General features: G+C 47.1%; 1 protein-coding gene across 3 annotated transcripts in view; it reads right to left on the bottom strand.

Moving 5' to 3' along the window:
• SCFD1 (sec1 family domain containing 1) overlaps positions 1-15422 on the bottom strand; it is a 178753-nt gene that overhangs the window by 162669 nt on the left and 662 nt on the right. For 2 of the 3 annotated variants that reach the window (XM_073577826.1, XM_073577828.1), the window contains exons 2-5: positions 13745-13815; positions 1966-2054; positions 1788-1878; positions 1467-1589 (exon numbers count right to left, since the gene is read on the bottom strand). In XM_073577826.1, coding sequence (XP_073433927.1) covers positions 1467-1589; positions 1788-1878; positions 1966-2054; positions 13745-13815 — 374 coding nt within the window. Of the gene's footprint in view, positions 1-1466; positions 1590-1787; positions 1879-1965; positions 2055-13744; positions 13816-14550; positions 14598-15422 lie in introns of all 3 variants that reach the window. The other variant, XM_073577827.1, reaches the window with a different exon arrangement.

The following is a 15422-nucleotide window of genomic DNA, read 5'->3' as shown; positions in this document are numbered from 1 at the left end:
ACTTCTTGAATATGGTTTTGAGCACCTTGAGGGGTGCAGTTTTTAGAATGGTGTCACTTTTGGGTACTTTCCATCACATAGACCCCTCAAAGTGACTTCAAATGTGATGTGGTCTGTAAAAATAAAATGGTGTTGCAAAAATGAGAAATCGCTGGTCAACTTTTAACCCTTATAACTTCCCAACAAATTAAAATTTTGGTTCCAAAATTGTGCTGAAGTAAAGTAAACATGTGGGAAATGTTACTTATTAAGTTTTTTTGTGCCGTATCTCTGTGATTTAAGGGCATAAAAATCCAATTTTCCAAAGTTGGAAAATTGCAAAATTTTTGCCAAATTTCCGTTTTTTTCACAAATAAACGCAAGTTATTTGAATGAAATTTTACCACTAACATAAAGTACAATATGTCACGAGAAAACACTGCCAGAATCAGTGGGATCCATGGAAGCGTTTCAGAGTTATTACCTCATAAAGGGACAGTGGTCAGAATTGTAAAAATTGGCCCGGTCATGAACGTGCAAACCACCCTTGGGGGTAAAGGGGTTAAAGTACAGACAAGGCCATAATGGCACGGTTATCAAGAAACGTTTACTGAAGAAATTCACATGGTGGATGCTCTTTAAATCAGTATTTGAAGTTTAGGTATAATAAGCTTTAGGTGCACAAGGGTGGAACTATGAGTAGGCTCTTCAGCTCCTGCCCCTCTACATGCCTTTGGTCTCTGTATCTGCTTTTTATTTTAAAGCTTGTGCCGCTACCTTCCTCGCCGTCTATTCCGCGTAGATTGACCTCCTGATGGTCCTCAATAAGATTTCACCAGTGGCGACACATGTGCTCAATGACAAGCCGAGATTTGAGTCTACGCATGTGCTGTCTGTGATGCCATTTTACTGATGACCGCCATGATGTCAGTCTACGCACGAGCCACCATCGGCACCAGTTAATTTGAGACCGTTAGGAGATCAATTGCCGCTCGAGGAGAGATAAAGTTCTACCACGAACTTTCAGACAGGTGGCAGATACAGACACAAGATGTAGGAGGTGGGGCTGACACAGGAGCTGAAGACCCTACCCACTCTCCCGACACTATGCACCGACAGCTTATTACATCAAAACTTTAAATGCTGATTGCAGAACATCCACCAAGTGGATTTCTTCCTTAAAGATATGTAATTAATCAGTATTATAGCACAATTATGGCCATGCCTTTAACATAAAATGTAAAATAGTGCTGACAGGTGCTTTTTAATCCACTTTCCAAAGTAGAAGTTCCATTTCACTGATGTGCAAAACCTTTGGTCTGGTAACATTATGTGACATTGCAGCCCTGTGTCAGTGTCTCATTAGCAGACGTGCCAGTTTAGCAGCCCTTCATGTAAAACCATCTCATCTATAGAAACAGGTCGCTATTGGTTGAGCTGTACAGAGAGACAGCCATGGACGGGATCACATGAACCCTTAACATCACCTTTGAGACGTGAGATACTGTGTTGGCGGTAAGGGCTGCGCTCGCAATGTCTTCCAGCTTACTTCGGGATATTGCAGAAATGAAGTTCAGATAATAAGACTCGTATAGCTGTGTCCTCAGGTCCTGGCATAAAAAGTAAAAGAACGAGACTCACATTGGATCCAATCGCTAGCACAAAACAATTTCTTTATAAGGAATCCATGGGGTTTAATAGAGAATTCTGAGACATTTGAAAGAAAATGGAATTAATTCTGCCAGCATTACATTACAGGGGTAAGGTCATCATGGCGGGGGACTGGCAGTTTAGGTTTGCACATTTACCTGACAAATTCGGTCTACATTTTCCTCTGTAGGCATCACAAAATATATGGCAGGAACATCTGGGATGGCGTCACGGTCAGTGTGCAAAAGCCTGGAGATAAAAAGCAAACAACTTGTCACATCTAGTCAATGTTGTTGTCAATCTTCTAAAACATAAGAATACTTTTCCTAAACTCACAGGTGTAAGGTGACCCCCATGTCTCGCAGCTCCTTCACAGACAGCAAGGGAGAGATGATATCTTGGCCAAAGCGATCGTAAATAAGAACCTGCAATAAGCAACCAATGAACAGAAATTAATATGGCCGGACTGAAAATTAAGCTTCATGCTGTGATTCATGCTGATCTGACTGCTGTTACTGTAAGGCTGAATTCTCACACTACAGATTTTCTTGCAGAAATGTCTATCACTAAATATCAGTGGCATTCACCCGAATGGAGAGGTTTCCAATACATGGGACCTTTACAGAACTTTCAAGGCAGGAATTCACCTGAATTCTTTATTAACTCAGGAAATGCAAACTTATTCTAGCTGTGATTATATCATTTTACTGAAAACATTGAAATAGGGATTTTTGTGTGTACTCATCGTAAAATCCTTTTCTCTGAGCCAATCATTGGGGGACACAGGACCATGGGTGTTATGCTGCTTGCCACTAGGAGGACACTAAGTGAACACAGAAAAAAAGTTAACTCCTCCTCTGCAGTATACACCCTCTCGCTGGCTGAGACTTTCCCAGTTCAGTGAAAAAGCAGTAGCAGTATTAAACAAAGAACAATGAACCGTCAAAACCTAAGAATGAGACAAGAAGCCAATAGGCTGTGCCCCCCAATGATTGGCTCGGAGAAAATGATTTTACGGTGAGTACACACAAAAATACCTATTTCTCCTACGCCTCATTGGGGGACACAGGACCATGGGACACCCTAAAGCAGTCCCTGGGTGGGAGCAATACAACTGCTAATACCCCATGTACCACTGGCTTACCGCTGTGGTACTGCTGATTGCAGAATTCGCCTGCCAAGAGCGAGCTGCATCTGCAGAGGCCTGAGAGTGAATTTGGTAGTGTTTTGTAAAAGCATGCAAGCTGGACCAAGTTGCAGCCTTACAGACTTGTTCCGCTGACATGTGTGCCCCTGACACGGTAAGATTCTTGAATAGCCGAGCGAATCCACTTGGCTAGTGTGGCCTTTGAGGCGGCTAGACCCTTCCTATGCCCCTCTGGAAGCACGAACAGGGCATCTGACTTGCGGAAGGGAGCCATCCGCGAAATGTACCGTCTAAGAGCCCTAACCACATCCAGGGTGTGGAGGGCCTTCTCGATACAATGGACTGGTGCCGGACAGAATGAAGGCAAAACAATCTCCTCATTGAGATGAAAAGAAGACATGACCTTGGACAGAAAAAGACAGGGACGTCCTCAAAACGGCCTTGTCCAGATGAAAATTCAGGAACGGAGAACGACAGGGCCGCCAACTCCGAAACTCGTCTGATTGATGTAATCGCCATTAGGAAAACCACCTTCCAAGAAAGAAAGGTTAGTTATACATCCTGCAGTGGTTCGAAAGGGACTTCCTGTAAGGCTCCGAGGACCAATTTAAGATCCCATGATTCCAACAGCGTTTTATAGGGAGGCGCCACATGGGAAACTCCCTGAATGAATGTCTTCACCTGTAATCTGGTGGCAATTTTGCATTGGAATAGAACTGACAAAGTTGAAATTTGTCCTTTGATCGAGCTAAGTGCGAGACTTTCCGGATTGAAGGAATTCCAATATTGAAGGAATGGAAAACACCAGAGGGGATCGTCCATGGTCCTTGCACCACGAAAAGAAGGTTTTCCAGGTGCGGTGATAAATGCACATGGACACGGGCTTCCTAGTACTAATCATGGTGGAGATCACCTCATGAGAGAAACCAGCTTGTGCTAAAATCCAGGATTCAACGGCCACGCCGTCAAAGACAGGGCCCCGGAGTTCTGGTGGTAAATCGGGCCCTGTGAGAGAAGATATCCATGCAATCTGGAAGTCGCCAGGGAACGTTGGCGACAAGTTGGACTAGTTCTGCGTACCATGACCGGTGCGGCCAATTTGGTGCGACTAGGATCACTGGTACCCCTTCTGCTCTGATTTTCTTGATGACCCGTGGAAGCAAGGGAAGAGGGGGAAAAAAATGGTGCCACGGCAGAACTAGGGCGTCTGCTCCCATGGCGCATGGATCGCGCGATCGGGCAATGAACTGGGGAACCTTGTTGTTTAGTCTTGAGGCCATGAGATCCACATCCGGAGTCCCCCAGTGACGGCAAATCTGCTGAAAGACGTCCGGATGAAGAGACCACTCTCCTGAGGCGAGGCCCTGGCGACTGAGAAAATCCGCCACCCAATTTTCTACCCCCGGGATGCGGATCGCCGAGATGGGCGAATGGTTGGTCTCGGCCCAACGGAAGATGTGACTCACTTTGTGCGTGGCCATCCTGCTGCGGGTACCCCCCTGACGGTTGACATACGCCACAGCTGTGGCGTTGTCGGATTGGATCCTGATGGGGTGACCTGCGAGGAGATGGTGGAAACTCAGTAGGGCTAGTCTGATCACTCCTATTTCCAAGATGTTGATGGGTAGACGTGACTCTCGAATGGACCAACGACCCTGTGCGTGTGGTGGCGGAAAACCGCACCCCAGCCAAGAAGACTGGCGTCGGTGGTCACCACCAACCAACGCACTGGGAGAAAGGACTTTCCTTGATTCAGGGAGGATTTCAGTGTCCACCACCTGAGGGTCTGTCTGACCCGCAGGGACAGAAGGAACCGACGGTCTAGGGAGAATGGGTTCTTGTCCCAAACCAACAGCAGCGCATGCTGCAAATGGCGGAGAAGGAAGTATGCGAATGGGACCGCTTCTATCGCTGCTACCATCTTTCCGAGAATCCCCATGCTGAAACGTATGGAGTGAGGAACTGGTCGGGAAAGACTCCATGCTCCCTGTTGTAAGGCTTGGGCCTTTTCTGGAGGGAGAATGACCAACCCGCAGGAGGTGTCCAAGATCATTCCCAAAAAGGAAATTTGCTGAGCCGGTGCTGGAGAAGACTTTTCGAAGTTTACCTTCCAACCCAGGCGAGAAAGTGTATTCACTGTGATACCTACGGATTCCTCGCAGGCTGGAAGGGACGGGCCTTTGATCAGTAGGTCGTCCAGATACGGACGTACCAACACTCCCCGAGCGTGAAGAATGGTCATGACAGCCGCCATGACCTTGGTAAAGACTCTGGAAGTGTTCCTCGCGAACTGCAAAACGCAGGAACTGTTGGTGGGATGGAAAAATTGGGATGTGAAGGTAAGCATCCTTGATATCGATGAATGCTAGGAACTCTCCTCTTTCCATGGAGGCGACGACTGAATGGAGAGATTCCATTCTGAATCGCAGTACCCTTACAAACTGGTTTAACAGCTTGAGGTCCAGTATGGGCCGCATCGTTCCATCCTTCTTCGGAACCACAAAAAGGTTTGAGTAAAAACCCCTGAACCTTTTGTCCTGAGGGACTGGAATAATGACTCCATCCCTTTGCAGCGCATGTACGGCCTGAAGGAAAGCTGTTGTCTTTCTTTTTTGGCGGGGGGGGGGGGGACCGGAAAAAAACGTGTCGGTGGGTGGGAAGAAAACTCTATTTTGTATCCGGAGGACACCAGCTCTCTGACCCACTCGTCGTGGATGAATGCGAGCCAGACCTGACGGAACGAATGTAGACGACCGCCTACTTTGTTGGTGTCCGCCGGATACCGCAACAATCATTGTGTGTAGAGGATCTATGGGATCTGGCTCCCTTAGTTCCAGATGCCCTTGGCCTGGGTTTCCAGGTGCGGTTAGGTCTGTATGAGACCTGAGAATCTCTGTCTCCACGCGGGGTCCGACCTAATCCGGAAGAGAAGGTTGTGGAGGACCAACTGGAATTGTTGCGAAAAGACCGAAAACGAGTTGGTTGTTGATTCCGAAACGACCAGACAGGCCTTTGTTGGGGAAGGAATTTACTCTTCCCCCGTAGCGTCAGAAATAAGCTGATCCAGCCTCTCTCCAAATAGGCGACCAGTCTGATAAGGCAGAGAAGTCAACGATGGTTTGGAAGTGGAATCAGCCCGCCAGTCGCGGAGTCATAGGGCCCTTCTAATGGAGACTGCGGTTGCGGCTGCCTGTGCAGCGCAATTGGTTGGCATCTAAAGAAGCATCCACTACAAAGTGTCCTGCGTGAACTATCTGACTGGCAAGGCTGGCTGCCTCCGGAGGAAGATTGCTATCCTGATTGGCTGTGACTAACACCTCTGCCCAAGCAGCCATAGCCTTAGCCACCCAAGTCGCCACGAAAGATGGAAAGAGCGCCGCTCCTGAAGCCTCAAAAACTGAGCGAGCATTGAGCAACGTAGTCAATCTGACGGTCAGAGGGGTTTTTGACTGAAGAACTGTCAGAAACGGATAGGAACGTCTTGGAAGCAAGACGCGATATAGGAGGATCCACAGAAGGGGATTGTAATCAGTCCTTCATTAGATCTGGAGCAAAAGGGTATTTAGATTCAATAGGCTTTTGACCTGAGAACAGTTTATGTGGCCGGTCCCTATGTCTCTGGACAATGCCCTTAAACTCAGGATGGTGGCAAATACCCTGCGCACACGTTTGGTCTTCTTAAAGGACACGTGTTCCGGAGCGGAAATATTTTCCTCGTCCAACCTCAGAATCTTGTTGACTGACTCTATAAGAGAATCAAGCAATTCTTGGTTATTCGGGGGGTCCTGAGCTAATGACGTATCATACTAGTATTAGGAGTCATGTTCGCATCATCCATGTACCAAGTTGAGAAGTGAGCTCAGGCGGCACTCAGGAGGGGGCGGCAGCGCGGCGCCTCCCCCTGCAGTCAGATAAGTGCTATGCAACAGAGGCACAGGGAGAATTAGAACTCCCAGTCCCAGCCATGGGCGTATTACCCACCGTGGGGCAGCTGCCCCCCTAGAAGCAGGGGCGCACAGTGAAAGAAGTAGGACTTTGAGAGCGGCCGGCCAGGCGGCCACACACAGCTGACAGGGGGGCGGGCGGGACACTGCAGAGCAGGCTGAGACCCCTGGCGTTGCTATGGCACCCAGCAGCGCGCTGGAGTTCAGACAGGGTTCAGAGGCTGTCATGTACAGCGTGCTATGTAAACACGCCTCTGAACGCTGTCTGAAGCCAGGTGACTGTGTAATGCGAGAGAGCTGAGAGCAGGACAGGGGACCTCCAGGCACCTAGAGAGAGACCCTCACACCTTCCCTGAGGACCATGTTCCAGCAGGAGCTCCTGGAGGAGACATTCTGGCAGAGCTGTGTGAGCACTACTACCTTGCTGCTGCTGCTGCTGCAGCTGCAGAACATCTTCCAAGGGTCACTATGGTTAGCTCCAAACTATGCATCTAGTGAATCTATGATATCCTGGGATTTGTAGTCCACAGGCACTTCTACTCTTCCCTATTTATCCAGCTTTATAAGCTGGGACTTCTAGTTCTCCAGCAGCTACAGCTTATTACTCTTTACCTAAAACCTGCTGGGGATTATAGTCCCACAACAGTAACTTGTGGACTGCTACAAATTGTTACCTTGCGTTGCTGCTGCAGAACATCTTGGCAAGGTTGCACTTTATGAGGTTTGCAATCTGTGTCTAGTTGACAAGTTTTTTATGACATGCTGGTAAATGTAGATGAGTGGCTGCTGCAGAACATCTTGGCCACATGTAGTGTTTGATGTACTGGGACTTGTAGTCCCATAGAAGTTGAACAACTACAGTTTGTAGATAGAAATGATGCAGTAATTTACCAAGTAGGACTATAAGTAAGGCTACTGTATGTGCACACGTAGTTTTTTGGGTGTGCGGATTTTGGAGAGAAAACCGCAGGTAAATCCGCAGGACAAAAGTCCTGCGGTTTATCTGCGGTTTTACACCTCATAATGGATGAGGTGTAAAACTGCAACGTTTTTGCACCAAACAATTGACATGCTGCGGATTGTAAACCGCAGCAAAACCGTGCGGAAAAATCCGCAGCATGTGCACTGTGTTTTTTTTTTTCCATTGAAAATAAAGGTACCGTACAACGCAGCAGAATCTGCTGCGTTTCCGCAGAGCCAAAACCGCTGCGGAAACGCAGCAGATTTCACTACGTGTGCACATACCTTTAGGCCTGGCCTCAACTCAACCTAATGATGCAGTGTGTGTTTTGTAAAGGTGGAAGCTGCTGCAGAACATCTTGGCCAATAATAATAATAATAATAAATTTTATTTCTATAGCGCCGACATATTCCGCAGCACTTTACATTTCAGAGGGGATTTGTACAGACAATAGACATTACAGCATAACAATAATCACATACAGTAGATTATAACAAATACCAAGAGGAAAGAGGGCCCTTCTCGCAAGCTTACAGTCTATGAGGAAAGAGGTAGACACGAAAGGTGGGTGGTAACAGTTGCCCTGATTGTATGGACCAGTCATAATGTTAAGTGTGTAACAGTACAGACATAAAGCATGTGGGAACATGATGCGGGGAACCTGGTTATGGTAAAACTTTTGGCTGTGCCACACAGGGATAGATTAGGTTAATGTGTTGAGGCGATAGGCCAGTCTGAATAAATGCGTTTTTAGGGCACACTTAAAATTGTGGGGATTGGGGACTTATTGTATTGACCTGGGAAGTGCATTCCAAAGAATTGGCGCGGCACGTGTAAAGTCTTGGAGACGGGAGTGGGAGGTTCTGACTATTGAGGATACCAACCTCAGGTCATCAGCAGAACGGAGGGCGCGGGTAGGGTGGTATACTGAAACAAGGGAGGAGATGTAGGGTGGTGCTGAGCCATGGAGCCACATCATGTGCAGTATATAGAGTGTAGCGTATGGTGTATACAGGTCATACACATTGTGTGTGGTATATAAACTGTAGTGTATGGTGTATACAGGTCATACACATGTGCGGTATATAGAGTGGAGTGTATGATGTATACAGGTCATACACATCGTGTGCGGTATATAGACTGTAGTGTATGGTGTATACAGGTCATACACATCATGTGCGGTATATAGAGTGTAGTGTATAGTGTATACAGGTCATACACATCGTGTGCGGTATATAGAGGAGTGTATGGTGTATACAGGTCATACACATCGTGTACGGTATATAGACTGTAGTGTATGGTGTATACAGGTCATACACATCGTGTGCGGTATATAGAGTGGAGTGTATGGTGTATACAGGTCATACACATCGTGTGTGGTATATAGAGGAGTATATGGTGTATACAGGTCATACACATCCTGTGCGGTATATAGAGTGGAGTGTATGGTGTATACAGGTCATACACATTGTGTGTGGTATATAAACTGTAGTGTATGGTGTATACAGGTCATACACATCATGTGCAGTATATAGAGTGTAGCGTATGGTTTATATAGGTCATACACATCGTGTGCGGTATATAGAGTGTAGCGTATGGTGTATACAGGTCATACACATCGTGTGCGGTATATAGAGTGTAGCGTATGGTGTATACAGGTCATACACATCGTGTGCGGTATATAGAGTGTAGCGTATGGTGTATACAGGTCATACACATCGTGTGCGGTATATAGAGTGTAGCGTATGGTGTATACAGGTCATACACATTGTGTGCGGTATATAGAGTGTAGCGTATGGTGTATACAGGTCATACACATCGTGTGCGGTATATAGAGTGTAGTGTATGGTGTATACAGGTCATACACATCGTGTGCGGTATATAGAGTGTAGCGTATGGTGTATACAGGTCATTCACATCGTGTGCGGTATATAGAGTGTAGCGTATGGTGTATACAGGTCATACACAACGTGTGCGGTATATAGAGTGTAGCGTATGGTGTATACAGGTCATACACAACGTGTGCGGTATATAGAGTGTAGTGTATGGTGTATACAGGTCATACACATCGTGTGCGGTATATAGAGTGTAGCGTATGGTGTATACAGGTCATACACATCGTGTGCGGTATATAGAGTGTAGCGTATGGTGTATACAGGTCATACACATCGTGTGCGGTATATAGAGTGTAGCGTATGGTGTATACAGGTCATACACATCGTGTGCGGTATATAGACTGTAGCGTATGGTGTATACAGGTCATACACAACGTGTGCGGTATATAGAGTGTAGCGTATGGTGTATACAGGTCATACACATCGTGTGTGGTATATAGACCCCTCTTCTGGATTCTTCTGTGTGGTTCTTGTATGTGCGGTGATGGCACTGATATCCTTGTGTTCAGACATCTTTTCTCTATTTCTCTAAATTAAAATGTCCACTATTGTTCAAATTTTTACGGGATAGACATGAATCTGTATGAACAAGATTAATTACTACCAATTTTGAAAATTTACCGGGGGGGCGTTGTGCAGTTCGCCTCGGGCGGCAGAGAGGCTAGGTTCACCCCTGCATGTTCGCTGCGAACGTTAGGAGAGGGAGAATGAGACACAGAACTCGCAGATGCCGAGGCCCGAGCGCGATCAGGGGACGCGTCATGGGTTCGCTTTCTAGAAACCTGACCATCCCTTGACCGAATACGGCCCCTGCTGGTGGACGGTTCCCGACCGTCGCCAGAGTCCTCCACGTCGGCAAAGAGACGTTCTGACTTAAAGAGGAGTCCCGGAGGGAATCTATAGCCTTGGTCAGGGGCTCCACAGACCGTGACAGGGACGCAGCCCACTTAGTGGGGCTAAACTCAGACGGCATGGAGGCAGGGCGGCGGATGACATTTGAGCACAGGCAGGGTCACAATCCATGCATAATGGAGTAGTTTGGGCACTGGGCAAGGCAGTCATGCAAGTGGCACAAGAGGTAAAGAACGCAGTGTGTTTCTTGGTAGCCTTTTTGGCTTCCTTAGCTTGAGACATAGTGCCCCCAAAGTCTTACAGGAAGAGCCTGGGCTGCAGATCATGTAAATGTGCAGAGAAGGGGTTAAGCTTTCTTTCTAAGGCAGATGCAGCTTACCCACGGTCCTGATGCTGTGTCCCCAGGAGAGAAATCGGTGGCCCTGCAGCGTCGCTTGGTGCTGTCAGTCAGTGCGCTCCCCCCGCAGCCGTCACAGAGCAGGCTTAAGGAAAAGACATAGCCCGAGACTAAAAGGGAGCTTCTCGTTCAGAGCGAGAATCACTAAGGACGTGGGCGGCGGCCCCAACGGTGGGCTGAGCGCCGATTTAAAGGAAAAACGGGGGACCGCGACGGGGCGCCGATATACCGCCGCTGGCATTAGGTCAGCGCTTCTCCCAGGGACTAGGACCCGACCCCGTACCTCCGTTTCAGGTGCTCACGCAGGGTCGTGCTATCCGGGACCCAGCTGCCAGATCTCATCCTCCCGGGCGATGCAGCAGAGGCAGAGGAGTTCTTAAAGGGGTATACCTCACTCCATCCTCCCTATAGACAGGGGGATGAAGAGGCCATGGGGCTAAAGCAGGCCATCTGGTGGGGTCACTGCCGTGCGAGACGCTCCGTGTGCTTGCCTTTTATCACTGTGGGGAGATCGGGACCGTGAAGGAACCGTCACCCCAGAGAATCAGGTATGCCCCAGTCGTCGCAGGAGAGGGTACGGGGAGGTATACTCCGTGGTCTCGCTTGTTATTGGTTCAGGGGAAAGCAGACCCTTGAAAAGAATCCGTCGTCCCCTTCACTCCGTTAATTAAAAAATAAAAATTTACAGAAAAAAATTCAAAAAATTGAAAATAAAAACGATGGGGTCTGACCAGACCCAAGTGCCTCCTACAGACACTAAGCAAGAACTGGGAAAGTCTCAGCCAGCGAGAGGAGTTAATTTTTTCTGTGTTCACTTAGTGTCCTCCTAGTGGCAGGCAGCATAACACCCATGGTCCTGTGTCCCCCAATGAGGAGTAGGAGAAATATGCATTTCCAGCCCCCACCTCCCCCCAAAAAAATAAATGTAATCCACTTGTGTACATTGGGAAAAGATTTAGTGATGTAAATGTGTCTCAATTGTGGCAAAATTTGTGACAAAACACTGTCTGAGCGCCTGTTCACATCCTGTTTGGTCCACAAGTTCATGGCTTCATTAAAGGGAATCTGTCAGCAGGTTTTTGCTACCATATCTGAGAGCAGCATGATGTTGAGGCTGACACCCTGATTCCAGTGATGTGTCACTAACTGGGCTGCTTGCTGCAGTTTTGATAAAATCCCAGATTTCTCTGCTGCAGATCTAGCAGCTCTCTGAATGCGGAGCTCTGTATAACCCTGCCCACATCACTAACTGATAGCTTTCCGCGTACACTGTCCATAGGCAGAAAGCGGCCAATCACTAGTGGAGGTGGGGATATACAGAGCTCATGAATATGCTTGGCAACCTGGCAGGAGTCCTCTAATAAAACAGTGCATTTATCAATAACACAGCAAGCAACCTAATTAGTGACACATCGGTGGAATCAGGGTCTCTGTCCCTACATCATGTTGCCCTCAAATTAGATGGTAAAAACCAGGTGACAGATTCTCCTTTAAGGAATACCTGTGATGATCGGAAAAAACGGAAAGTGGATGTATTCTTGATGGAGTCATTCCCTATCGTGAGACAGATGGAGTCACCTTGTACTTTTCTTGCCTCTGTTATGGCAGTATCCATCTTTTAAACCAGACCCATAAGTCTAGTCTGACAACCCTCTCAAGATCAATATTATGCATGCTATGGGCAATCAGGAGGTTGTTGATGAGCTTGCTGTGGGACCGCTTCAAAAAAAAAAAGCTTGAAATACTCTTCCTATTAATTTGTCTTCTAAAACCACTTTGCTGTTCATATGTTCAGTATGTTGAGCATTTTTTTCAGCTAAAGGTTTTATAAACCTCCTGGTGGAGAAAAGAAATTGCATTTCATGTCTTTAAAGTGTCTCCTGATGGAAGGTGCTCCAAACTAGACACTGTACAATCAAAGGGTGTGTGCACATGTGCCGTCGTGTGGCGCCTCTTTTAACCCTGAAACAGTTAAAGGAAGTGAAAGCCTCAAGTTTTTTGATATAGTGGTGTCATCTGCAAAACTTAGCAGCTGTATTGGCATCTTAAAAGGTGATGTGTGCACATACCCAAAAAGCTAATAAAAAAACTGAACTGGAGTATACGTTGATATAGCATGCAAAATAGGAGCAAGTTCACATTGGCCATTAAAAAGGCACAATCCAAAACAGAACCAAAATGAACATATGCAAAAGCAATAGTAAAATCAATAAGTAAAAGCAATACATAAAAAAGCAATAGTGCAGATAATGTAGGGTACTAGTACAGATTTAGTGCAGGTAAGGCTATGACCTCCCTTTCTTTGAGCAGGGTGTCCATATTCGGGAATCGGTCCTGCTCGGCCCTTATTCACATTGATGTCACTTAATATATGGTAAGGTTTTAATAATAAGGGTATGTGCACAGGTTGTGGATTACCCTGCGGATTTTGCAAAATCCGCAGGTAAAATGACCTGCATTTTACCTCTGGATTTAGTGCAGATTTACTGTGGATTTTCTGCAGATTTTGTGTGGATTTCCCCTGCGGATTCCTATAATGGAGCAGGTGTCAAAACGCTGCGGATCCGCCCAAAAGAATTGACATGCTGCGGATTCAAATCCGCGGATAAATCCACAGAATCTGCTGTGGATCCGCAGGGCCAAATCCGCTGTGGATCCGCAGCAGAATCCGCAATGTGCGCACAGACCCTAAAGGCCGCCCAATTCTGGTGCACCTTGACGGTGGTGGGATGGCCTTTAGGCTTTTTTTTTTTTTTATATGGAAAAATAGCACAATTGTCTCCTCTTTAGGAACAAGTTGCAACTTTTATACATTGGACATGGAAGAAAAATAAGAGGCATTACATGGAAAAAAAAAAAAAAAAAAGCCTGAAGGTATGAAGGAACCTTGAGCCCCAAAACTGAAACAAGAACTCTTACCTTCCATACTGGCTCCCCGGTTGTGCTCTTCACGACCGGAACATTAAAATTCAGCATACGTTTTAAAGCAACTGAAAAAGAAAATACAAATTCACAAGCCAATTAATACGTTTCGTATAGCTGTGGATTCTGCACAGATTAGCCCCGCTAAATCATCACAATAACACATGGGAACCAGGTCGTACATCCGCGTTCAGCCATAGAGTGTTTACAATAAAACACAGCTGATTTGCCCAAAAGAAACCTAGGGCTCGCGAACATCGCCACGTCGCTGTATCATTGCCAATGTGAACAGAGCCTACACTGCATACAGATGCCAAGAAGAAATCAGATAGTTTTATTTTCACTATGGGAGAAAAAAAAAAAGAAAACAAAAAACAGTTGAAGATTGCTATTGTGTTACAAAACTAACTTTGTTGGTAAATCCACATACAGCTGCAACTACTTTGTGTGTGGGTTAGAGCCCATTCAAACATCACAACAGACATTTGCAAAGTGTGAAATGTTTAAAAAAAAACACATGTCAATGTAAAATTGAAACTATTTTTTTTGCAAACTGATGGCCATTAAAGAAAAAAAAATGAAGTCATGCCTATCTTCATCCAACCTGTGGATCAAATTCACCCATTCAAGAAAACGGGTCTGTTGTCCACTGAGTAGTTGATAGAAGTTTAAGGCTATGTTCACACATTGTGTTTTTTGCAGCAGTTTTTCTGAAGGAAAAAACCTGCTCTCTTTGCAGTTAAGAAGCAGCTTAAAAAAGCAGGCTTTGCTGTGTGTGTTTTTCTGCATTTTTTCCCGCATACTTGCTGTTTTTATTCTCTCTTGGCATGCTAATGAAGTTTGGTGCCCCCTAAAAAAAAAAAAAGAAAAAAAGATAATGCACCTTCCTTAAAGTTTTGGCACCAAAAACGCAGCACAACCTGAAACCTGAGTTTTTGCACTCACCCATTGCCTTCTACGGGTGAAAAAAAGCTGCAAAAACACTGAACTAAGCGACATGCTATAATTTGCAAAAACGCAGCAGATTTCTGAAATCTCAAAGCTTTCGCTGGCACTGTAAAATGCAGCTTAAAATTTGCATAAAAAAGCAGCAAAAACGCAAAGTGAGAACACATAGCCTTAGGGTTTTTTTTGCTTTTTTTTTACAGACAAGAAAACTAAGTGACCCATGAATTTCAATTGCAAAAAAATGTAAGACACGGACCAAGAATGGATCCAGCACGATTAAAAAAAACATGAGGAAAAAAAAACGGAGACTACTACAGGGGGGGCAGCAAGAGGAGACTACGGGGAGGGGGGGGGCGCGCGGAGACTACGGGGAGGGGGGGAGCGCGCGGAGACTACGGGGAGGGGGGGCGCGCGCGGAGACTACGGGGAGGGGGGGGCGCGCGCGGAGACTACGGGGAGGGGGGGCGCGCGCGGAGACTACGGGGAGGGGGGGGCGCGCGCGGAGACTACGGGGAGGGGGGGCGCGCGCGGAGACTACGGGGAGGGGGGGCGCGCGCGGAGACTACGGGGAGGGGGGGAGCGCGCGGAGACTACGGGGAGGGGGGGAGCGCGCGGAGACTACGGGGAGGGGGGGGCGCGCGGAGACTACGGGGAGGGGGGGCGCGCGCGGAGACTACGGGGAGGGGGGGCGCGCGCGGAGACTACGGGGAGGGGGGGCGCGCGCGGA

This window comes from Dendrobates tinctorius, unplaced genomic scaffold (genome assembly GCF_039654945.1).
Source record: "Dendrobates tinctorius isolate UK_male_01 unplaced genomic scaffold, ASM3965494v1 ptg000057l, whole genome shotgun sequence".
NCBI classification, from domain to species: domain Eukaryota; kingdom Metazoa; phylum Chordata; class Amphibia; order Anura; family Dendrobatidae; genus Dendrobates; species Dendrobates tinctorius.
Note: the sequence above shows the minus strand (reverse complement) of the source record. Positions and strands in the feature narration are given on the sequence as shown.